The sequence below is a fragment of the Panthera pardus genome, unplaced genomic scaffold (assembly GCF_024362965.1).
Source record: "Panthera pardus isolate Hobbes unplaced genomic scaffold, ASM2436296v1 HiC_scaffold_6, whole genome shotgun sequence".
In the NCBI taxonomy this organism is placed as follows: domain Eukaryota; kingdom Metazoa; phylum Chordata; class Mammalia; order Carnivora; family Felidae; genus Panthera; species Panthera pardus.
Genome location: NW_026526991.1, coordinates 87,368,899 through 87,394,989, shown reverse-complemented (window position 1 = coordinate 87,394,989; position 26,091 = coordinate 87,368,899). Strand labels below are relative to the sequence as shown.

General features: G+C 36.1%; 2 protein-coding genes across 6 annotated transcripts in view; one reads left to right on the top strand and one right to left on the bottom strand.

The window, feature by feature from the left end:
- The first annotated feature begins 2,089 nt into the window (after positions 1-2,089).
- The window catches only part of LOC109268694 (pyridine nucleotide-disulfide oxidoreductase domain-containing protein 1), a 29,831-nt gene continuing 5,829 nt past the window's right edge, over positions 2,090-26,091 (top strand). The window contains exons 1-8 of one of the 2 annotated variants that reach the window (XM_019452165.2): positions 2,090-2,263; positions 7,669-7,749; positions 13,360-13,479; positions 16,495-16,623; positions 18,689-18,762; positions 21,607-21,767; positions 23,950-24,050; positions 25,776-25,911. In XM_019452165.2, the coding sequence (XP_019307710.1) occupies positions 2,177-2,263; positions 7,669-7,749; positions 13,360-13,479; positions 16,495-16,623; positions 18,689-18,762; positions 21,607-21,767; positions 23,950-24,050; positions 25,776-25,911 (889 nt within the window). In that variant the 5' untranslated portion in view covers positions 2,090-2,176. Of the gene's footprint in view, positions 2,264-7,668; positions 7,750-10,768; positions 10,926-13,359; positions 13,480-16,494; positions 16,624-18,688; positions 18,763-21,606; positions 21,768-23,949; positions 24,051-25,775; positions 25,912-26,091 lie in introns of those variants that run through there. The other variant, XM_053895956.1, reaches the window with a different exon arrangement.
- The window catches only part of LOC109268695 (ATP-dependent DNA helicase Q1-like), a 65,044-nt gene continuing 53,300 nt past the window's right edge, over positions 14,348-26,091 (bottom strand). For 2 of the 4 annotated variants that reach the window (XR_008419753.1, XM_019452169.1), the window contains one exon: positions 14,348-14,758. Coding sequence is in view for 3 of the 4 variants with exons in the window: in XM_019452169.1 (XP_019307714.1) it covers positions 14,746-14,758 (13 nt within the window). In the remaining variant the exon portion in view is untranslated. Of the gene's footprint in view, positions 14,759-16,662; positions 21,111-21,338; positions 21,729-26,091 lie in introns of those variants that run through there. The other 2 variants (XM_019452167.2, XM_019452168.2) reach the window with 2 other exon arrangements.

Sequence of the window (26,091 nt, the reverse complement as noted above, 5' to 3'; positions counted from 1 at the left end):
TCCTAAAGGGGAGCTAGCTTTCAATATACAGGAAGATCTTGACCCTGGAAAATGAATCTAAAAGTCTTTAGGGAACTCACAGGCAGTCTCATGCCCCACTTAATTACTAATTCATTCAGGACATTTACATTGAGCACTCACTACTAATTGAAGATTGGGACTACAAAGGGAGACTAGTAATAATCCCTAAGATTAAGGAGTTTATTGTGGTGGGGTGTGAGGGTTAGGGTAATAGGTAGTTTTAAAATAAGGTGATACAATGGAATACTACGTGGCAATGAGAAAGAATGAAATATGGCCTTTTGTAGCAACGTGGATGGAACTGGAGAGTGTGATGCTAAGTGAAATAAGCCATACAGAGAAAGACAGATACCATATGGTTTCACTCTTATGTGGATCCTGAGAAACGTAACAGAAACCCATGGGGGAGGGGAAGGAAAAAAAAAAAGAGGTTAGAGTGGGAGAGAGCCAAAGCATAAGAGACTGTTAAAAACTGAGAACAAACTGAGGGTTGATGGGGGGTGGGAGGGAGGGGAGGGTGGGTGATGGGTATTGAGGAGGGCACCTTTTGGGATGAGCACTGGGTGTTGTATGGAAACCAATTTGACAGTAAATTTCATATATTAAAAAAAATAAAAATAAATAAAATAAAATAAGGTGATATAAGTCTAAACTCAGGGGATGACAAGGTGCTATTGGGACATACAGAGAAGACACCTAGCTCAGTCTTAACAACATTTGATAAAGCTTTTTAAGGGAGGTAATGACCTTTTTAAGGGAGGTAACCAAAGGTCAGCAAGGCTTTAGCTAGGGGAAATTAGTTGGAGGAAGAATATCACAGAAAAAGTTATGTTCAAATGCTCAGAAAAGAAAGAACATACCATATCCTGGGTGCTGCCAGTGCGGTTCAATCTAATTAGAGCACAGTGTGAGTGAGATCATGTGAAAATAAGAAGCTACAGAAGTAAACAATGGGCTTAAAGTACTAGTTCCTCCTCTTAGAAATGTTTTGTTTGGTTGTCTAAGCTAGTAATGGGAATTAAACTCACAATTGAACTACTATTTAATTTGTGAAATTAAGTATTTAATAATTATTCAATAATTATTAGAATATCAGCAAATATATATAATTACATGGCAGGGTTTTCTATTTATCCAGAATGGTTATTTACAGAGTTTAAAGAATTAAAGGGGGGGGGGGTTGCAATTACCAGTTTTAGAGTCAGCCACTTAGAGAAATTGTACGTTCTTAATACTATAGTACAACACTATGGAAACATGTTGTATGAGACAGTAAAGGCAATAGTAAATAGCAAAATAATGAAAATAGTGAATACTATAATACAAATATAAAAAACATTTTTAAAAAACTTAGTCATTTCTCAAAACGAATACAACAAAAAAGGTATTAGCAATAAAATTACCTTGGGAATATTAAATTCTTTCACACATGCTATTTACTGGACACTTGGGAGGAATGTTCATTTATCTTGACAAAATGGTGAGCAACTCTCTATACTACTGAAAATTTTAGCTGAGGTCAAAATTGTAAATGGAAATAACTTCTCAGAACAATTCAGTAGTATTGCTTTGCTTTAATATATCATGAAGAATGTGCTTTCAAAATATCAAATCTTGGTTTGCCAGGCAGAAGGTAGGCAAGGATTATATTACTTATGATATAAGAGTTTAAAATTGACTGTCAAATTCCTCGAAGAACCAATAGTGAAAACTTCAGGGCAGTTTATTTATTCTGAGAGTGCCCGGTCTGTGAGAACTCTGGTCTGTGTTTAGACAATTTGCCAAGCTTCTCTTGGCGACTCATCTTTTTACTTTAATTTTGTTAGATTTTTTCTTTTTTAAATTTATTATTATTATTATTTATTATTATTATTATTTTGGTCTTCTCTTTATCATATCTATGTGTCAAAATTCTATTCAGGTGTGCTGACAGTAAAACGAAACCCTGGAATCAAAGAGACGTCTTTCTACCGCGGAAACGAGGCTCTAAGCGGATACGCGAGAACACTAAGTGTGAACTGCTGGGCACCCGTAGCTCAGAGTCTCAGGCTCAGGCCCCGGCACCGGAAGTGGCCGCCCAGCTTGACTTCCGCTCCCAGAGCAAGAACGCTTGCGGCTCGCCCACCGGTTGCCAGAAAACCGCTAAGAGTCTGAGATGATGGAGGCAGCGCGCCCTCCGTCGACGGCGGGAAAGTTTGTGGTGGTTGGCGGTGGCATCGCGGGTGTCACCTGTGCTGAGCAGGTAGGCTGACGCGCCAATAGTTCCGCCTCTTCCCTGACCCCGCGGCGGTGGCACTCAAGGCACCCTCTCGCCCCCACCTTGGCCTTCCAGATCCCGCTTTAGCCGCTTCTTTCCCCCCGCCCTCAATTGCTCTCAGATACTAGAGACTGCGTGGCGGCCCCTGTACGAAGTTCTTGGTACCTCGCAAGCTTCGCCTTAGGCCTAGGGAAGAGGAGTGGGGAGCAAGTTGTTGGCAGGTGGGACCCCAAAGCTGACTGAACCAGACTGTGGTGCTAGTTATGCCAGAGCAGACAAGAGGGCTTAAACTGGTTAATAGTTGGTCAGAAAATTCAGCCTCCATTGCTCATTAGCTGATTGAATTCAGCTTTCAGGTAGATGCCAGGTCCTTAGTTCTTAGTAAATAATTGATAAACCCTTACGTAGTTTCATATACTTTGAACTCCCAAGATGGAAGAGATTTCATCTGTAGTAATGTTTTGTAAAACAACCAACAAGGGATTAAAAGCAGCTGGGGAATGCTTTTCTTTTTATTTTTTATTTTTTTTTATTTTTTTTATTTTTTATTTTTTAATATATGAAATTTACTGTCAAATTGGTTTCCATACAACACCCAGTGCTCATCCCAAAAGGTGCCCTCCTCAATACCCATCACCCACCCTGCCCTCCCTCCCACCCCCCATCAACCTTCAGTTTGTTCTCAGTTTTTAACAGTCTCTTATGCTTTGGCTCTCTCCCACTCTAACCTCTTTTTTTTTTTTTTTTTTCCTTCCCCTCCCCCATGGGTTTCTGTTACGTTTCTCAGGATCCACATAAGAGTGAAACCATATGGTATCTGTCTTTCTCTGTATGGCTTATTTCACTTAGCATCACACTCTCCAGTTCCATCCACGTTGCTACAAAAGGCCATATTTCATTCTTTCTCATTGCCACGTAGTATTCCATTGTGTATATAAACCACAATTTCTTTATCCATTCATCAGTTGATGGACATTTAGGCCCTTTCCATAATTTGGCTATTGTTGAGAGTACTGCTATAAACATTGGGGTACAAGTGCCCCTCTGCATCAGTACTCCTGTATCCCTTGGATAAATTCCTAGCAGTGCTATTGCTGGGTCATAGGGTAGGTCTATTTTTAATTTTCTGAGGAACCTCCACACTGCTTTCCAGAGCGGCTGCACCAATTTGCATTCCCACCAACAGTGCAAGAGGGTTCCCATTTCTCCACATCCTCTCCAGCATCTATAGTCTCCTGATTTGTTCATTTTGGCCACTCTGACTGGCGTGAGGTGATATCTGAGTGTGGTTTTGATTTGTATTTCCCTGATAAGGAGCGACGTTGAACATCTTTTCATGTGCCTGTTGGCCATCCGGATGTCTTCTTTAGAGAAGTGTCTATTCATGTTTTCTGCCCATTTCTTCACTGGGTTATTTGTTTTTCGGGTGTGGAGTTTGATGAGCTCTTTATAGATTTTGGATACTAGCCCTTTGTGCGATATGTCATTTGCAAATATCTTTTCCCATTCTGTTGGTTGCCTTTTAGATTAATGCTGGGGAATGCTTTTCTAATTATAGTGAATAATCAGACTACACCACACACTACACACACACACACACACATTCCAAAAAGAATCGTTTTGTTGATATAAAGTAAATATAAGCAATCATTGAAGTCACAGAAGTTTAGGAAATCCAAGTATTGTTTTCAAACTTTTAATCTTTAGGTGTGTATTTTCCATGTTTTCACCAAGTAAACACCTGTTATCCAGGTACTGTACTAAGAGCTGAGTAATCAATTATAAACAGAGCATGGTACCTCCTTTCTAGGGACTCGCAATCTAGTGGAAGAGACATGTAAATGAACCATTTCATCAGTGTGTTTGCCAGCTTAAGGGTGTCTCTCGAGTTGACAGGGCATGAATTAGGGGGAGGTGTCCTTTTGTCTCACTATAGAAAATGAGTAAAAGTTGACCAGGTGGACAAGAAAAACTAGATGGTCCAAAGGGAGGCAAGGATATATAATCTCAGGTAGAAAAGTACTACTGAGAGCAGCAAAGCTTAAAGAACATGGTGCTTGGGGAGGTGACCAGAGATGAAGCTGGGAAGGCTGGTAGAGACCACATCATGAAGTATCTTATTAAGTCTTACTAATAACTAACAAGTGGGGCACCTGGGTGGCTCATTTAGTTGAATGTCCAACTCTTGATTTCAGCTCAGGTCATGATTTTACAGTTGTGGGATCAAGCCCCATGGCAGGCTACATACTGAGCGAGGGGACTGCTTGGGATTCTCTCTCTCCCTCTGCCCCTCTCTCCTGCTTGTGCTCTCTTTCTAAAATAAAATTAAAACAAAAAAATTTAGCCAGAACTTGCAAGAAGTGAGGTGATTTTAAGCAGTGGAGTAATGTGATCAAACGAAATATTTTGAGAGTTGATTAGCTCCAGTATGTTTGGGGCAGGGGCAGCTGGTTAAAATGAGACTGGAAGGCCAACTGGAAGGTGAATTTAGTGGTATAAAGAAATTTTGAAGCCAGGTATAGCAATGAAAACAAAGTGGGGAAATAACAATATATAAAGAGAAGAAAGATGGAAAGAATGGTAATATCATCAGATATTATGGAAAGTTCAAATAGGGTGATATTTAAAAAAATTTAGTGAATTTTAAGAGTCTGGAGGTGAAGTCAAGATGCTCCTTTTTTCTTTACTGAAGTATTGACATACAATATTCATCAGGTGTACATCATAGTGATTGGCTATTTCTGTACATTATGAAATGATCATCTCAATAGGCATAGTTACCCCTTGTCACTACAAAGTTATTACAGTGTTGACTATATTCCCTATGCTGCACATTACATCCCTATGACTTATTTATTTTATAACTGGAAATTTGTTCTTCTTAATCTCTTTAACCTATTTTTCCCTCTTCCCCCCAGCCCCAATCCCTTTCCACTCCATTAATAGTTTGTTTCCTGTATCTATGAGTCTGTTTTGTTTGCATTGTTTTTTCGTTTTCCACAAATATGTGAAATCATATAATATTTGTCTTTCTTTGACTTACTTCACTTAACATAATACCCGCTGGGTCCATTCATGTTGTCAAAAATGGCAAGATTTCATTTATAGCTGAATAGTATTTCATTGAATATATTTATACCATCTCTTCTTTATCCATTCATCAGTAGACACTTAGGTTACTTCCATATCTTGGCTATTGTAAATAATGCTGTAGTGAACATAGGAATGCATGTATCTCTTTGAGCTGTGTTTTGGTTCTCTTCCCATACATACCTAGAAGTAGAATTGCTGGATCATATAGTAGTTCTGTTGTTAATTTTTTGAGGAACCTCCATACTGTTTTCTATGGTGGCTGCACCAATTTACATTCTGAAAAACAGTGTACAATGGTTCCCTTTCCCCACATCCTCACCAACACTTGCTATTTCTTGTGTTTTTCATAATAGCCAATCTGACAGGGGCGAGGTGATATTTCATTGTAGTTTTGATTTGCATGAGTGATACTGAACATGTTTTGTTGTATCTAATGGCCATCTGTCTTCTTTGGAAAAATGTCTATCCAAGTTTTGCCCATTTACAAATTTTTTTAATAGTAAGTTGTGTAAGTTTTTAATATATTTTGGATATTAACCCGTATTGGATGTGTGATTTGCAAGTATCCTCTCCCATTCAGTAGGTTGTCTTTCCGTCTTGTTGATGGTTTCCTTCTCTTTCCAAAAGCTTTTTAGTTTGATGTAATTTCTTTTGTTTGTTTTAGCTTTGTTTAACCTTGCCTGAGGAAAATGGCTCAAAAAATATTGCTAAGATTGGTGTTCAAGAGCTTACTGCTTATGTTTTCTTCTAGGAGTTTTATGGTTTCGAGTCATATTCAAGTCTTTAATCCATTTTGACTTTATTTTTGTATGAAACAGTGGTCATGTTTCATTCTTCGGCATGTAAGCTGTCCCATTTTTCCAACATCATTTATGAAGAAACTTCCCCCACTCCCACTGTGTATTCTTGCCCCCTTTGTCATAGATTAATTGACCATCTATGTGTGGATTTATATCTGGGCTCTGTGTTCCGTACCATTAATCTTTGTGTCTATTTTTGTGCCAGTACCATACTGTTTTGATTACTACAGCCTTGTAGTGTGGTTTGAAATCAGGAAGCATAATACTTCCAGCCTTGTTCTTTCTCCTTTGGCTGTTTGGGGTCTTTTGCAGTTTCATCCAAATTCTAGGATTCTTTGTTCCAGTTCTGTGAAAAATGCCATTGCTATTTTGGTGGCCATTGCATTGAATCTGTAGATTGCTTTGGGTAGTATGGACATTTTAATATTAAGTCTTCCAATCCATGAGCATGATCTTTCCATTTATTTACGTCTGACTCAATTTCTTTCATCGGTGGCTTATAGTTTTCAGAGTACAGGTCTTTCACTTCTTTGGTTTAATTTATTCCTAGGTATTTTATTCTTTTTGATGTGGTTATAAATGAGATTGTTTTCTTAATTTCTCTCTCAGATAGATTGTTACTAGTATACAGAAACTTGACATGCATTTTCTGTATGTCAATTTTGTATCCTGTAGTTTTACTGGATTCATTTTTTCATTCTAATATTATTTTTTGGTTATTTATTTATTTATTTTTGTTTGTTTTTTTGAATGAACATGCCAGTTTTAACAGTATAGTAGGGAAAGAAATAGAAATTGGTGGAGAAATAGAATTGGTTGAGGAACCAGAGTATGATTTAAGAAAATTCTTTTAAGAAGTTTAAAGTGAAAGAGAGGTTGTAGCCAGAGGAGAATGATGGAAAAAAATAGCAAGTTAAGCCTCTAAATACTGTTGAAGCTACTACTAAAATGGTTTTGTTTTTCCAGAATATACACTGGTTGGGCATTTGGAAGAGGCAGAATAGGAGTTCCAAAACACTTGGGAAAAGTCAGGCTAAGATTCTGAATATTTATGAGTAAGGATTTACTATAATTTCATGCCACTGAAGGGAAATGAAAATACTATTTTAAAAGAAATAAAAGTTGGTTTAACTGTTAATTAGGAAGATATTTTTTTTCTCATTCTCTGAATGACAACTTTACATTGGTATGCAAGATAGTAAGGGATACCTCTTTATATTTTTCTTATTCAGGAGGTTTTTGTTAGTGTCTATTATAAACATATTATACATTTTATCAGTATCAGAGTTGAACGTTAGTCACTACTACCCCATAAATAGGAACAAGACACAGAATAATGGAGACCTGTGGATGAGGAAAAGTGACTTTTTAGTTTTCTAGGTTAATAATAACATTATTAAAATTGCATTATCCCTATCTCACCCCCATGTCATATATATTAATACCTAAAGTTACTTATGAAATTTTTTCTCCCAATTTTTTTTTTCTTTAAATAAGTTGGCTATTCACTTTCCATCAGAGGATATTCTCCTGGTAACAGCTTCTCCTGTTATTAAAGCAGTTACAAATTTCAAGCAGGTAAGAATCCTTTATATAACTTTCTTAGTCATATATATTTTTGTAATTTCAGTAACTTGCCCAGCAGTTAGTGTAATTATAGTTTTTAAATGTTTAAAATGATAAATGTTCTTTTGACGGTCATTTTAAAACCAAAGCCCCACGTTTAGAATTATATTAAATACCAGGGCACCTGGGTGGCTCAGTTGGTTAAGGGTCTGACTCTGGATTTTGGCTCAGGTCATGATCTCACAGTTGGTGAGTTCGAGCCCCAAATTGGGTTTGCACTGGCAGGGTGGAGCCTGCTTATGTTTCTCTCTCTCACTCTCTCTCTGCCTCTCGCTCTCCAAATAAATAAATACATACATACATACGTACATACAATTAAATACCAAAAGCACCCAACTGATGTTGAATTCCTAGTCTTGTTTTTCCTATCTTTTCCTCCCACTCAGAGTTACTTTTCAGGAATTTTTAAATAAAGTTCTTTTGAGGAAAAATGCTTTGCAAATGTAAATATGAATACCAATACATATATGTAATTATTATAAGTAGTTGTGTGTGTATAAATTGTGTGTTTGCATATCAGAAGAGTACTTCTCAGCTAAGTTTACACTTGTAGGTAATTAATGTTTCAGATGTGTAATAAGCATCTCAGAACACTTTGTAGTTCCATGAATTTATATTACACACATTATAGCATTACATTAGGAGTCTAAGATCATTTGGGTCTTAGTGTTATAGAAAAGTGATCTATAAACATTTTTGATCTGATACCTCACCTGTTAAAAAGTTTTGGCTGATCTTGTAATATATGTATATTTATATATTTATAAACTATGTATATACTATAGTGCTCTAATTATGAATGTTATAATGGCTATGCAAAAAAATTAAGTAAATCATACTTAAGTATTTCTTCTGATACTTCAGTGAAGAATACTACTATAGTTTTTAATACAAGTTTTCCTTTAGATCCTGATAATAAAATAAAACTTTCTCATGTTGTAAACTCCTAAGACCAAGGGTAATTTAGTGTGATATGTTTTTCCTTTATAACCTTCTTAGAGATACGTAAGATATCTTACTACTGAGGTATGGCCAAAGGACTTAAGGGATTGGGAGAACTAGAGAACAAATTGTGGCTATTAATCTCTAATGGGAAAAAAAAAAAAAAATCCAATTATAGGCCAGGAGCACATACATAAGAGAAAGGTGTTTGGCTGTGTCTTATAAGTGTTTTTCTGGAAGACTTAATTCAGTGTGACTATTCCAGAGTTATAAGACTTAATTTTTTGCTGATTTTGTAAATTTTGTATAATAGAAGAAAAACAATTTTGGATTCTAGGCCTACCTGTTATTTACTGCCTGTGTAGCCTTGGCAAACCTCTGTATCTAAGTTGTTTCACTTCTAATATTAGGATAGTATCTTCCTTGTTTACTTGAATGAGGTTGGGAGTTTAAGATATACTAATATATGTGAAAATGAATTGGAATAACAAACATTATGCAAATGTCAGTTATTCTTAATATTCAGAAGTAGGAAATTGCATCCTTTTTATCATTTATTGAACATCTATATTATGTATGAGCCAGTGTGCTGAGTACCCAGAAGACAGATTGAAAGTATAAAACATACACCAAAAAGTCACTAATGGTCATCTCTGGAGTTGGGGAATGGCAGTCATGGTGGGGTAGTGTGAGATTTAGGGAAGAGTAAAAGGGACACTTTATTTTATATTAGGTATTGTTTGTTTAATGTTAAAGAACATGTTTTCATGGCATGTGTAATTTCTAAAGGGGAAAAAAGATTAATAATAACATGTTATATATGGAGTACTTGCTGTGTACTAAACACTCTTCTAAATGTTTTAAATACATTAACTTATTTAATCCTTAAAGTAATCCTATGAAACGGGTTCTTATATTATCCCCACTTACAGATGAGGTAAATGAGTCAGTGAGGCTGGGTAAATCTCCAAGGTGTGTATAGATAGGTTTTGAATTCAGGTTGGCTCTGTAACCCTCATGGTTAATGAGTAGCACTTTCTCAGAATGGTAACAAATCTGCAAGACAAAGTTATCCTTATAATGTGGTAATTATCCTTATAGTGGCAAAAAAAATTGCTGTTGTATTGCAATACATACGTATTTTTATAAATATATTTTGAATGAGTGTCAGAGCCTGCCTTTGAGATCAAGAAAGGCTTTACATAGGAGGGTGGATTGATTCTGAGACTGAAAGAATAAGTAGGTTTTGCCATGTTTGCAAGAGGTTGAATGGAGGCAGGCATGTGCCAAGATGATGAAAGTATATGACTATATAATATGTTGTAATAGGTATCAGTTCAGTTCTGCTGGAATGTAAATTCAGTGCTGAACCAATAGTCAGAGGGCAGACCATGGTGGGCTTGTATGCTATGATGTGGAATTGTATTTTATCCAAAATTTAGATGATGCCAAACTTTTGGAGCATTTTTAGCAGGTGAGAACACTGAATTGGAGATATAACAAGTTGGTATTCATCATTGTCTCAGTACCAGCTAAGCCATAGGCATTGGCTGCAACTTCTCAGGGAGAAGAGCCCAATAGTAGTGTTCTATGGAACACCGACATTTAAAGGAAGATCAGAGAGAAAGGAAGCCCTGAAAGTGGGCACCCTATTAGTCTTAAGTCAGAGAGGAAAACTATGAGAGAAGAAGAGTTTGTTTCCCTGAAGCCAAAGAAGGCAAAAGTTTAATTAAGTGCAGTGGTCAGTGGTGTCAGATCCAAGGATAGCAGGTAAGATAATGACTCAAAAGTGCCTATATCTAGTAAATTATTGGTGACTTTGAGACAGTTTACACCATTTTCAGAAATTAGTGGGGGGTAACTCTAAAATGACAGTAACGATAAACTTTTCTCTTTTGAAATTTAGCTGCAAAAGGAGAAAAGATAGGGTGGCAGCAAATAGAGAACATGAAGACTAGCATTAAGTTGAGTTTTATTCTTTTTTTTTTTTTTTTTTACTGTTGATTTATTCTTAAGAGTGAGCGAGCACATGAGCAGGGGAGGGGCAGAGAGAGGGAGACACAGAATCTGAAGCAGGCTCCAGGCTCTGACCTGTCAGCACAGAGCTCGATGTGGGGCTCGAACTCATGAACCATGAGATCATGACCTGCGCCAAAGTCACATGCTTAACCAACTGAGCCACCCAGGTGCCCCGAGTTTTATTCTTTTAAGGTGGAAGACACTTTAGCGTGTTTACCTATTGAGATTTAGAAACCAGTAGGAAAGGCTGAAGATGAAGGAAAGCAAGGAGTACATAATAAGGAAGGAGTCCTGAGGAGGTGAGAGATGATGGCATATAGAGCACAGATTACTGGATTCACCTTGAAAAGGTAGAAATGGGTCATGGAAGGTGGACTGTAGTACGGAAATGTATATAGATGGTGGGAAAGAAGTCATAAGAGTTCTTAGTAGTCTCTTTGAGCCAAGAAGTAAAGTGATTTGCTGGGAGTGCTGAGGATGGAATGTGTTTGGGAAGCATTAGAATGGTGAACGTTTAGAAAAATCACCAAGGGGGGCGCCTGGGTGGCTCAGTCAGTTGAGCGTCTGACTTCAGCTCAGGTCACGATCTCACGGTTCGTGAGTTCGAGCCCCGCATCAGGCTCTGGGCTGATGGCTCAGAGCCTGGAGCCTGCTTCCGATTCTGTGTCTCCCTCTCTCTCTGCCCCTCCCCCATTCATGCTCTGTCTCTCTCTGTCTCAAAAATAAATAAACATTAAAAAAAAAAAAAAAAAAGAAAAATCACCAAGGGTTGGAAGATGTTACTTCAATGTTACTCTTGTCACTACATTGACACATAAACACTGATGGTTTAAAAAAGCTTTGGTGGCTAAACTGAACTAGTGGTCATGTATTCTTCACTTCCAGGCACTCAGTGAAATAAATTAAAGCTAGTAAAAAATGGTAATTTTATTAAATCCTGACTCTTCAGTGCACATCTTTTTAATGTTCTGTGTGATGAGATGGGATGTATGCATAAAACATTTGTTCCACATATGGGGCTAGGAGGGAAAAGCAATTGTGCAGTTGCTGAGTTGCAAGAAGAATTAATTACCTTTTTTGTGGAATACCAATTTTACTTGAAAGAACAACTGACAAACTAATTTCATATTTGGAAAATGAGTGAAAACAAGTGACAGTATTTGTTGCCAGTATAACAAAATTAGAGCTTTTAGGCCAATATAAGAATTTTGGAAAACTCCTATTCTTCACTGTGAGGCTCACGGTACTTAAAGACTTTTCTGATGAGATTGTTTGTGACAATAATGAATGTGGTTTTTGATATTGTATTGAGTTGAAATTAACATGTGGAAGATCTCCATAACTTTGTGAACCACTATTGTCCAGATGACAAATGTGATGTTACACGATCCATTCAAAGTGCAGGATAGACCAATAGATTTCAGAGTAGTAGGGTATGAAAAATTCTTTGATAATGGTTTCAAATTCTACACTGCAACTAATCTTTAAGAAACCACACTTGTTGGGTTTTAGTATAACATCAAAGAAGAATATACAGTTCTCTAAAAAGGCTGCACATCTCTGTCAGCCTGAACTGTCTTCATAAATTTTAACCAAATTAACATACTGCAATAGTTTGAATGCAGATGCAGAGTATGGAAGCAGTTTGAATGCAAAAGCAGGTCTATTAAGACCGGATATTAAAGACATTTGTAAAAATGCAAAACTGCCATTCTTCTCACTTAATTTGTTTTGGAAAAAAAAGTTCTCTTATTAAAAGGATATTATATCTGTTTAACATGTATCGGATCTATTATTCTTAAGTGAATTAAGAAATGTTTTAAATTTTCAGTTTTCATTTCTAGTAGTTGCAAATATCACTGAGTTTAACTTACACAGACTAAAGTTCTTTGGAGTCCTCAGTCCATTGTAAGAATATAAAGGGAGAGTCTTGAGACTGAAACGTTTGAGAACTGGTAGGGCCATGTAGTAGGTCTTACAAGTAGTATTGAAGGGGTAGCTGAGGTCAAATACTAGTCTGCAAGGTGTGGTCTTTCCACTGCATACTGGATATAGGACTGGAGAAAGCAGGTTGTTCAATCTGTGGTTGTGAGTTTTCAGGGTAATTAATGGTTAAAGACGAGAGCAAGGAAGTATAAGTGGGCAAAACACGAAATGATCTGCAATGGAGTCTTGGCTGCATAGGAAGAAAAGTGAATCCAAGAGGATGCTGATGGTTTTGGACAACAGGAAAGAGTCCAAAGACTAGCTCACGATAGAGTTAGTTAGTAAGTAGAGAAAACTATAAGGATACAGAAACAGACAAGCTGTGTAATTAAAATATGCAGAAGTAAGTAGAGTTAGCCCTCATTTTCCAGGCTAGGAAACTAAGGTGCAGGTACTTGGCTGACTTGCCCCAGTGGTAGGATTGTCATTTGAGTTCAAGTCTTAAAATGCGAGTTAGCCCTTTTTTCACTGTATACAGTACAGTTGGCCGACGTTCTTGTTTTATGAACATTAAGTAGTATATAAAAATAAATGAAAATATTTTCATTATTTAAAATTCTTAAAAGGAAATATTTTTTTGAAAATTTACATTTTCACCTTTTTGATTTAATACAGGTTTCTAAAGTATTGGAGGAATTTGATGTTGAAGAGCAACCGAATACCATGTTAGAAAATCGCTTTCCCAACATTAAGGTTATAGAATCCGGAGTAAAGCAACTGAAGAGTAAAGAACATGTAAGAAGTTGTTTTTTTTTTTAATTTTGTTAAATGTTTGCTTATTTTTGAGAGAGAGAGGCAGAGCACAAGCAGGGGAGGGGCGGAGAGAGAGGGGGACATAGAATCCAAAGCAAGCTCCAGGCTCTGAGCTGTCAGTGCAGAGCCCGACATGGGGCTCGAATCCACGAACTACAAGATCATAACCCGAGCTGAAGTTGGACACCCAACTGACTGAGTCACCCAGGCACCCCTAGAAGATGTTTTTCTTAATGATGGTCCATTGTTAAATATTGATGAGCTTTCCCCTGCTTTCTTTTGAACCCATCTGTACCCCCACCACTACTAAGTTCCCTAGCATGTAAAGTTTAGTAACATTGATTTCTTTTTATTAGGAAAATTTATACTATTTCCGAATTTATTGGGATTATATAATTAGTTTGATTTAACATTTTAGGTTTTACATTTCAAATTAGCATTAACATTTACATAGTGTCTGTTGTGTAACAGGCACTGCAATAAGTGCTGGGATACAACAGGAACATTACAGTGAACTTGGCCTGGGAGGTCTCATTGTCATAGGGAATATAGACATGCACATGTATTAATTATATATACATGTGAAAAGCACAGTCACTGAAGTATTATCAAAGCTCTGATATTAGGGATTTTGGAGGACCTCACAGAAGGAGAAAATGTTTGAACTGGGTTTAAAAGGTGGGTGAATTAAGAGTTCTTAATTAAGGACATTGTAGGAAAACGAGGTTGCTTGTTCAGAAACCCAAAGAAAAGCAGCATGTGGAAGAATAACATCGTCAGAGGTACTGTGGTGGAGATAAAGAGAGGAGATTGGCAGACTAGGGCAAACAAATAGGACTGTGAAGAGCTGTTTACATCATGCCAAGATGATTTATTTTACAGTCAGTGGAGAAATAAAGTGGAGGCAGGGATGGTAATATATTCTTTTAGGAAGACAGATCTGATACCAATGTTGAGGATGAAATGGGGTGGAGTGAGTGATAGTGGCCAGCAACCAAACCAGAAGGTGGTTGCAATAGTCCAAACTGATAGAAGGCCTGAACGAAGACAAGAACTGTGTAATTGGAAAGAATGGCGCAGGTATGAGTGCGATTTCTCCTGTAAACTTAGCAGGACTCAGTAACGCATTGGATGTGGGAATGAATAAGGCAGTCGAAGGAAACATGTTGTCAGATGATTAACAATATCCTCAGGTGAGCTTTAGGCAAGATGAGAAGTAGGGTTTCTAGTTGTTTCTCTACAGCAGCTCTAATTTTTCACCCTTATGGAGAAAACACATACATAATACATTTGAAACACAAATAATTTGACAGTAAAAAAATAAGAAAAAGGACTAAATTTTATGAGAAAAAAATAAAAAATCTGAATCCCAAAACTGGAATAAATTTCTAACATTTACAGTAGTACATATCCTATATAACATCCATGTCCGTTAATTTGTAAATTGAGGTGGGCTCAAATGTAGACTAATAAATTGTGAGGGAATTTATATTAGGGCATTTAAATAAATCCAAATGCCACCCATTACCATTTGAAGTGTCCTGTATGAGCTCATGTCTGTATTCTCTTATTTGTCCTTTATATTCTTTGATGAATTAGAGATTGTGTGTTTTATCTTCATGTCTACTTCCAAAAATTTAGCAGTAGCCAATGAAAGGAGTTTTTGTGTTTGTTTTTACAACATAAAATGTAAATTATTTTTTAAATTTGGTCAGTGTCTGTTAATTACTGTTTGTCAGATAAAATTCCCACCACATTACATTATCTTCAGAAAGAATTGCACAGAATTTCTGTATGCGTTATACTATGTTGAATTATCATCAGTTTTATGTATTTGTTATGCAGCTGAAGAGTTACAGTGGGTAACAAATGGCTCAGTGGGTATCAAGTGCTATCTTATGATTTGTTATGTTTTATAAGTCAAACACATGTCACAGTGTTAATCTCTAAACCATTCCAACAAAGTCTTGTGTCATAGTCACGTGTGTGTATATATACATACACATACATATATGCTTATTAAAAGCTCCTACTTATGTGCAGATTTCCATTTGATTTTAAAGAATAAAAACAATGGATCACAAATATATATTTTTAGACTCAATAATATTATTAAAAATTAATATAAATGACTTTAAAAGCTAGTACATGTTAGGATTTAAGGTTAATGTTTTTCACTTAATATGAAAATATCCCCAAAGAATATTTGTTTGTGGTTAGGTGATTGTTATTTGTACTTAAGAAGAATGCATGCACATGCAAACTGGGGAGGTAGAGTGGGGGAGGGAGGGAGGGAGAGAGAGATTGAGACATTGAGATTCTTAGAATCTATGCTCAGCACAGAACCTGACACGGGGCTTGATCCCATGACACAGGAATCATGACCCTGAGCCAAAATCAAGAGTCAGGTACTTAACAGACTGAGCCACCCAAGCTTCCCAAACACTTTTAATATTTTTAGATTAAGAAGACATAATGTAACCTTTTTACTGCACTGTACTCCTCTGTACCCATAACAAATATTAAGGTATGATGCCATTAGAATTACTAGATCTTCCTACGATAACTTCCATTGAGATCAGAAATATTCATTAAGGCCTACCTCAGGTATATGATCAGAATGCTTGATTTAAAAATTTCTGAATGTTTAGTTTTTAACCTGAGGTCAACATACCTCCCTGAATATAATAAGATTCCCTAAGTTTTAGGCAAAATCTGGTGTGAATGTATGTTTTTTTTCCAGGGAAGAAAGACTGTTTTGCCCTAGATTCTCAAAATGGTTCGTGGCCCTAAAATGATGGTGAATCACTGGGTTGGAGAATGCATTCTCATGTTTACTCTGATTTGCAATTGCTGTAACAACGTATTGAGTGCCACCAAGAGGCAGCCTTAATGTATTTTTTTTGCTTTTGTCTTACTGAATTTTGTATTTAAAATGAAACTGTACCCATGTATAAATATGTTTCTCCTCTCCCCTTCCTTGCCCTGTTTTTACAGTGCATTTTAACAGGAGATGGCAGTCAGCATGTATATAAGAAACTCTGTCTGTGTGCTGGAGCTAAGCCAAAGTTGATATGTGAAGGAAATCCTTATGTATTAGGAATCCGTGATACAGACAGTGCTCAGGTAACATTCTGAGATGGGGCCACGGGAAAGGAACATGAGTATTTCATAGACTTGCTTTATTTGAATCAAAGTATTCCACTTACAGTGTTAATTCTTAAATTACAGAAGAGGTTTGTTTTGTGATCCATAAACCAGAAAATAGTTATAATGTTTTATTATTGCCAATTTCAGTTTGGTTGTAGCTGATAATTTTTCCTGTTTTTAGTCCCATGCTGATGTTCTGTGTTCTTTCCGTTGTGCACTATCCCAGATATAATGACTAAGCTGAAGGTTATAACTTAAATTATACACACATTCATTACTGTATTTTGATTGGGAATAGTGATTTGTAGCCTAAATAATGTAGCAATCTTTTTCCACAAAGGTAAGGCATATCCCAAACTTACTGTACTCCTTAGCAAAGAAATTAATATTCAGATCTTTGTGGTCCAGAATCATGACAGAATCCCAGAACTAAAAAATTCATTTGGTTTATTGTTCTGCTCAAGAACCATAGTAAACTATCCCAATAAGGTGAAAACTGTGTGGAACCTTCTACAACTTCTTCTGATAATTTATTGCAGGGCTTCAGGGTTTATTGACCCTTCTTGCCAAGAAGCTCTTCCTGGTTTCCAGTCATAATACTTTGTCTTACCTGTAGCTTATTGTTGTAGTTCTGTCCCTAAGGTGATAATTTTATGTATACTAATAATATTTTATATTCTTGAAATTGATGTTTTCTTTCAATCTTTCTTAATTTAAAACTTTTTTAAAGTTTATTATTTTGAGAGAGAGAGAGAGAGTGTGTGTGTGTGAGCAGATGAGTGGCAGGGAGAGAAGGAAAGAAAATCCCAAGTAGGCTCCGCACTGTCAGTGCAGAGCCCAACATGGGGCTCGATCCTACAAACCATGAGCATAGCTGTGTTCCAGCGAGGCTGCCTACATACATGAATTCACTGACTGCTTATGATAATACTGTGTGACAGTATTACTCCCAATTTACAAATAGCAAACTCCAATAGATTAATTATTTACCTACACTTAAATAGCTGTTACCAGAAGTACAATATAAACTTATGCCATTCATCTCCACATCCAGTGCTTTTAACAGATCTTTCTTATTTACTGTCCTCAGAGAAAGGCTGACTGAAATTAACTTAAGGTTTTTTTTTTTTTTTTTCTGGTAGAATTTTAAACCAGTCAGTTTCAGTGATTATTTATTGAATATTACAATAAGTTTTTGGGTGAATTTAATAGAAATGGTAACTTGACATGGTAGGAAGAGGAAATTTAGCTATTGAGATGTCATCCTGATCCAGTGGGACTATTCTGTACTTTCAAAAGTGCCATAAAAATGACCATGGCTTCCCTAAGCTCATTGTGATAATTTTTTTTAGGGGGCAGAAGAGGGGGGGTAGAGCCATCAATTGATTGTCTTATGATAAGAAAGTAGCATTTTTTTTTTAATTTAGACATTATCGTGCCTGCTCTTAACAGCTTTATTTACATTATCTTAATGCTTACAGAGACGTAATAAAATACAGTCACTACTTGTTTCCATTTATATTGAAGAAGCTGAGGCACAGAAGGGTTAAGCAACTTGACCAAGTTACTAACTGGGGGAAGTTAGTAACTCCAGGGACTCTTAACCACCAAGCTGTTGTGCTTCTCATTCCTGTAAGTTTCGGTGTTGAGTGAGTCCAGGGAAGTGCCAACTGACAGACTAGAAGAAAAGGAATAACCCTGTATGTATACAGATCAGTGTCATGTTAGTAAGTTGGTTTGATCAAGTAGTTAGGAATGTGATGAACTAGAGCTAGTGCCTCTTGCTGCAATTCTGAAGTACTCTAGATGTAATGACGTAAAAAGTCAAATCATAAGAGGCATTGCTATAAAGGCAGTTTGTGTGACAGATAGAGGAAAACATTTGTAATATTGGGAGGCTGTTCCTGGCAGAGTGTGAAAGATTTTTGTTCCTTTGTAAATCAGGTAAAATTCGTACAATTTTAAGAACATTATCAGTGAAGCCTTTCTTCAAGTATTGCCCACTATTACAAAACACTATCTCATTTTCTTTTTAATATAGGAATTTCAGAAACAGCTTACTAAAGCTAAAAGAATAATGATCATAGGGAATGGTGGCATTGCACTTGAACTAGTGTAAGTATATATTTTTAAATATCATTTAAACACTACTCTATGACTCATAATTGTTGGCAGACTAGAAAACATCCTGTTCTGAAATTCAAAGATAAATAGAATTGTTTTTCATAGATTTTCAAGGAGAAAAAAATCCATTTTATATTTTTAGCTTCATGGAATTCATAGTTGTAGAAATGTCATTGTAAAACATGAGTTTAGGGAAGGTTTTAGGTCTCAAGGGGTCACAGGTGACTGGACAGATGTGATCCACACATGTGTTTGGTAGGCATGTACTATATTGAAAAACAATTTAAATGTGCACACCTTTAGAGATTTCTAGTCACAATATCTACCCGTTTTATTGTTTACACCCATCCTGCTTCATTCATTTATAATGCTACCTGTTGGGCCCATGAAACCCACAGTGTGTTTGACTCCCTATTTTAAGATGTGGTACTCCCAGCTCTTGTTTTTTTGGAAGTTGAAAAATGTGAACCCATCAATTAATGTGAAATACTATCTTAAAATGATATTTCAAGTTTAAAGAACACTGAGGAATAAATATCCTGCTATGGTCTACAGAGCATTCATTTTCTTTATGATTTTATCTTCCATTGGATGGCTGAGATGGAATAGTCTGGACATTTTTAGGGCAGAAAGTTGAGTCCAACTACAAAGAGGACAAATTTGAATCAAAGTAATGAATTTGCCAAAGCTTTGTCCATTCCTATTCGCAGACTAGGTTTTTGCTCTTCTTTTTGACAGGATAGTGATTCCCAGTGGAAGTTTCTAAGAGTTCCTAGATTGCCTGAGTACTAGAGATGGCAATCATTCTTGTAATTATGAAATTTATGGCACTGTATGGAGAACAGAAAAAACTGGAGATTCCAAATCAAACAGGTCTAAGAAGGAGGCACATGACAAATTTTCTCCATCAGCTATCACCAAAAGTGTAATTTAATACTATTATTATTTACACTGGAAAATTTTCTTGCATTCAGAAATGCTCAGTCTTAAAACGTGTAATCCTATTCCTCATTTTCTTGAGGTTGGAGATATAAGACTAATCGGACAAAGCTTATAATTTTGTATTGAATAAACTCTGATAGTTTAAGAAAGGCTGCATATAATGCGATTGTCTCCGCTTAGGTCCACTGAATGATCAGGTGTTTCATCTCATGGTGAAAAATGCTATATACAAACCCTTTTTGCTCTTTAATAGCCCTTGTGTTCCCTTGAGGCTAATGCTGATTTTCTTCAGTGTACTTTTATTTCAATTACTACCTCTGTTTTCTTCTTTACTAGTGTAGGTTAGTCTTTTCTTTTCAGACATTTTTTTAATGATTTCAAAAAACCATAATACTTCACTGTTTATTTTTTAAAAGTGGTTTTAAAAATGAAAGTATTTCTGCTATATATGTGATACTACCTCCATGGTTATGCATCTCGCTGAGGGCATGGTTCATAGTCTAAGGGCATCTTGTGAGGTAGGACGTATATAGATGTTACTCGCGGTTACTTATAATTGTGGCCTACTAGTCAAGCATTAGTATTTTAAACTATATTGATACTGTGTTATACTATTATATTACTTTAAAATTTTAAAAAAATGGTAGAGGAGTTTCTTAATAAAAACTAAGGAAAGTGTTTCATAATAACTATGTGCCTATATGTAAATTAAAATATGAAAGTTATTACTGAATGTGTATTCTACTTTCTGCTCATCAGCAATCCTATGTGATCTGAGCAACATAGAATATTCACCAAATAATCTGAAATTTAGTAACTAAATATTTTTTTCTGCGGTAAGGGAGCAATTGTCACAAAGCATGAATGTCAGGTGACCTGAAATCAGATGTACTAAACCTTTTTTTCCATCATTTATTTATTGATTAGTTTGAATCATTTATTTATTGAGAAGTTAATGTGTTACATTATAGCAGTCTGTGAAATAAACATGGCAGTACTTTGTACCATAAGTAAATGTTAAAATTTCTTAACACATAATATTCTTATTACCTCTATAGGTTCTGATAAAGTCCTAGTATAATTAGGATGACCATATATCCTGTTTATCATGGATGGTCTCAGTTCATCAGTTGTACCAAAACAAGTAATAATAGCAGAAAAATATAATGGACTTCAGGGACTTAGTGAAATGAATACTAAGCAAACCACATTCTCTGTGACTAAACGTAGAGATAAAATAGATCCCCAGGAGCTCCAGCTGTCTCATTAGTGGTGATGGCCTATACACACCATGGCCATTCTGTTCTTTCTTGATTTTTCTGTGAACCGGATCTTTCTTTGGCTGAATGGCTTAGAAATTATTGAGGTGAAGGGAAGGGATTGCAGGGTAATGGTTCCTTTATAACAAAGTTAAAATTGTAGTTAATAACTCTGATTCTCTCCTTTGAGTACACAAAATATTTGTTACCAAAGAGTATGCTATTGTCAATACTGTAACCATATACCATGGATCCATTCATCCATTATTGATTACACTATAACCACATCAACAAAGCACTGCTCACTCCTGGGAACCGTGGGGAACATTCGTATAGTAACTGTTGGAGAAATTGAACCCTTAGAAGTAATGCTCATTGTAATGAAATTTTATTTGATACTCACTTACACATGCTTGTCATTTTTATGTTCTTTAAAATAAACTGGATAAATTTATTATTTATTCTACTTTAGCTCTTATTATCCTGAAAGAGTATTACATTCTTCCTTATTTCTGTTTGCCTTAAAACACTTTCTTTTGCCTTTGGAGAAAACTGTTATTTACAAAAAAAAAAAAAAAAAAAAGATTCCTACTCAGACTTTTTAAATTGCTCTGAGTAACTTTATTCCTTTTAGGTATGAAATTGAAGGCTGTGAAGTCATTTGGGCCATTAAAGACAAAGCCATTGGGAATACTTTCTTCGATGCAGGTGCAGCTGAATTCTTGACTTCAAAGCTCATTGCTGAAAAACCAGAGGCTAAAATTGCACATAAAAGAACCAGATATACAACTGAAGGTAAGTATAGCATCTATTCATTAATTCACAGATGAAACTGTTTCTTAGCCATATAGAAAAAGGCTATAAGAACATGGAGTAAAAATACTACAGTTGAGAGACAGATATATAGATAATATTTATTTCCTGTCTCCATACACAGGATTTAGACTTTCGAGGATTTTTTTTTTTTTCAAAGTTTATTTATTTTGAGAGGGAGAGAGCACGGATGGGGCAGGGGCAGAGAGAAATAGGGAAGGAGAGAGAGAGAAAGGGAATCCCAAACAGGCTCTGGCTGTGAGTGCAGAGCCCAGTCCAGGACTCAAGCCCACAAACCCTGAGATTATGACCTGAGACAGAACCAAAAGTTGGATGCCTAACCAGCTGAGCCATCTAGGAGCTCCTATCCAGGACCTTTTTTTTTTTTAATGAAAACTGTGTATAATTAAGACTGGAAATTTAAAGTGAATTAAACCAGCCCATCTGCATCTTTGCAAACAGATGGTACAACTGGACAGCACCTTAGGTAATTTTACAAAAAAAAAAAAAAAAAGCAATGAGTTAAAAAGGAAATACAAACCTAGATTTTTATTTAAGAGGCTTTTTAAAATTTTTAACTTTTGGCTTATAAAATTCAAAAAATTCTGTAAGTGTTGAGGGTGCTAAAAGTTGACAAAATGTTTAAAAACTGTTGGCTAATTGTTTAATTGAATTATAACTCACATATATTAGTTTCAGATGTACAATAGTGATTCAGTATTTTTATACATTATGACGTGATCACCTCTGTAGGTTTAGTTACCGTTTGTCACTGTACCAAATTATTACAGTATTGACTATATTTCCTCTGGTGTACTTTATATCCCCATGACTTATAACTGGAAGTTCATACTTCTTAATCCCGTTCACCTGTTTATCCTGTGCACCAGTTCCCTCCCCTGTGGCAACCACCAGTTTATTCTCTATATCTGAGTCTGCTTCTGCTGTGTTTTGAGTTTGGTTTTTTTTTTAAATTATTTTTCTAGTTTAACTTGCCTGCATTTATTGTAAAATTTTTATTGAAGTATAATTAACATACAGTGTTCTGTTATTTTCAGGTGTACAGTAAAATGATTCAACAATTCTATACATTACTCTGCTCATCATGATAAGTACACTCTTAATCCTCCTTGTTCCACACACACATCCCTTCACCCACCTCCCCTCTGGCAACCCCCAGTTCTCAGTTTTTGAGTGGGTTTTTTTGAGTCTCCTTTTTCTTTGTTTCCTAAATTCTACGTATGAGTGAAATCATACGGTACTTGTCCTTCTCTGAGTTATTTCACTTAGCAGAATATCCTCTAGGTGCATCCATGTTGCAGATGGTAAGATCTCATTCTTTTTCCTGGTGGAGTAATATTCCATTGTGTGTGTGTGTGTGTGTGTACACATACACATGCACACCACATCTTCTTTATCCATAAATCTGTCAGTGGACACTTGAGTTGATTCCTTATCTTGCTTGTAAATTATGCAAGTTCACATAGGGGAGCATACATCTTTTTGAATTAGTGTTTTCATTTACTTTGTGTAAATTCCCAGTAGTGGAGTTACCAGATCATGTGGTAATTCTGATAATTTTTTGAGGAACCTCCATACTGTTTTTCATAGTGGCTGTACCAATTTGGATTCCCACCAACCATGCACGAGGTATCTTGTTTCTCTACATCCTTGCCAACACTTGTAATTTCTTGTCTTTTTGATTCTAGCCATTCTGGCAGGTGTAAGGTGATCTATCTCATTGTAGTTTTGATTTGTACTTCTCTGACTAGTGATTTTTGAACACTTTTTTATGTCCTTGTTAGCCATCTATATGTCTTTGGAAAAATGTCTATTCAGGTCCTCTGCCTGTTTTTTTATTTTGGTTGTATTTGTGTTACCAAGTTGTAGGAGTTCTTCATACATTTTGGATATCAACCTTTTATCAGATTTCACCCTTCATATTGACCATGTATATAGTATGGTTTATATTCAACACTTGATTGAAAAATTACCTGTTCTATAGCTCTATATCACAACATATTAAAACAATCAATACAGATAAGTTAGTTTATGCTATATATGAGAATCATGACATTGCCTAAAAGCTTGAGAACACAAGTATGCTTCTCTGCCTGGAAGTTTTTTTATCATTTGAATTTTGAATTGAGTTTTATCTTTTCAGGAAGAAAAAAGGAAAGACAAACCAAAGGTAGTGCTGGCAATATGGGCAGTGCCTTGGGACCTGATTGGCATGAAGGCTTGAATCTTAAAGGAACAAAAGAGGTATGTGTTCATACACTAATTAAACATGTGTAGATGGAATTTTAAATTCTTGAACCATTCGTTAAAGACTGGTTACAAATATAGTCCAACAACTGCTAGGTCACTTAAAATCCATAGTGCTAGGATAGAACCAATAGCAGCTGGCCCAGTTCCTTACCTTAAGAGATAAGTGGGTATTTAATTCATCAAAAACTGACTGTTCAGAGTGGCCAAAATGAACAAATCAGGAGACTATAGATGCTGGAGAGGATGTGGAGACACGGGAACCCTCTTGCACTGTTGGTGGGAATGCAAACTGGTGTAGCCACTCTGGAAAATAGTGTGGAGTTCCTCAAAAAATTAAAAATAGACCTACCCTATGACCCAGCAATAGCACTGCTAGGAATTTATCCAAGGGATACAGGAGTACTGATGCATAGGGGCACTTGTACCCCAATGTTTATAGCAGCAGTCTCAACAGTAGCCGAATTATGGAAAGAGCCTAAATGTCCATCAACTGATGAATGGATAAAGAAATTGTGGTTTATATACAGAATGGAGTACTATGTGGCAATGAGAAAGAATGAAATATGGCCCTTTGTAGCAACGTGGATGGAACTGGAGAGTGTTATGCTAAGTGAAATAAGCCATACAGAGAAAGATACCATGTTTTCACTCTTATGTGGATCCTGAGAAACGTAACAGAAACCCATGGGGGAGGGGAAGGAAAAAAAAAAGGTTAGAGTGGGAGAGAGCCAAAGCCTAAGAGACTCTTAAAAACTGAGAACAAACTGAGGGTTGATGGGGGGTGGGAGGGAGGGGAGGGTGAGTGATGGGTATTGAAGAGGGCATCTTTCGGGATGAGCACTGGGTATTGTATGGAAACCAATTTGACAATAAATTTCACATATTAAAAACAAACAAACAAACAAACAAACTGTTGCCCTTCTTTTTAATTCTCCAGGCACAGAGATTTTTACAGTGAATATACCTGTCCTATTTTAAATTAATCTTTTCTTAAAGGTCACCTCCTATGCATTATAATATTTTACAGGTTACTTGATAAATTCTAAATACACATTTAATACCTTAATTGGATAAGATGATTTGCTTTTACTCATTTATTAGGTATTTGTGTTTAAATAATTGCTAAAAGGCTATGATATGTAAATACTGTAAGAAGCATACACGGAGTTCTTATTACTTTGTATGATTTCAGCCTCAGGTAGTTTGGAGAGGAGCTGGCTTCATGTTATACCTCATTTTTGTGATAGAAATTATGCAAAATCAGTTCTTCTGCACCTTCAGATTCTAAGTTTAGTAGTATTTTTAAACTGAGCAGCAGTTTGGTTCAGTGAACATTATCTCCTACATACTTGGTACTTTACTAAGGTTCTGGGATATAATAGTAAGTAAATCAACATAGATCTGCCCTCAAGAGGGTTTTATAGTTCTCTAACAGTGGAAATTTTTAGAAAATATATTTGTAATTATCAGTGAGGCTTATCTTAAAAAGCATCCCTTGGTGTTACCTGTCAGTGCAACTACTTGTTCTCTTAAGTTCTGAATGGATTTCTTCTTACTGCCTTCACAAACAGAAATCGAGATTATATGGGGGCATCTAGTGTGTTTTCATTTATATTTTCCATATGTTTCTACAAGTGTATTGTAATTTTTTTTTTTTTATCAGTAACCCAAATCAGTCTTTTGGGAAGTATTATTTACGGTAACCATTGTTTCTTTTAGTTTTCTCGTAAGATTCACATTGAAACTATGTGTGAAGTAAAGAAAATCTATCTTCAGGAAGAATTTAGAATTTCGAGGAAAAAGTCCTTGCCTTTTCCGAGAGACCATCATAATCAGCCAGTCACAACTGATAAAGGTAAGTAAGAAAAAATGTAATAACCAGTAATTTAAAAGGAGGAAACTTAAACATAAAAAATAAACACGAGGGGCATCTGGATGGCTCAATCCATTAAGTGTGAGACTTCGGCTCAGGTCATGATCTCACAGTTTGTGAGTTTGAGCCCCACTTCGGGCTCTGTGCTGACATCTCAGAGCC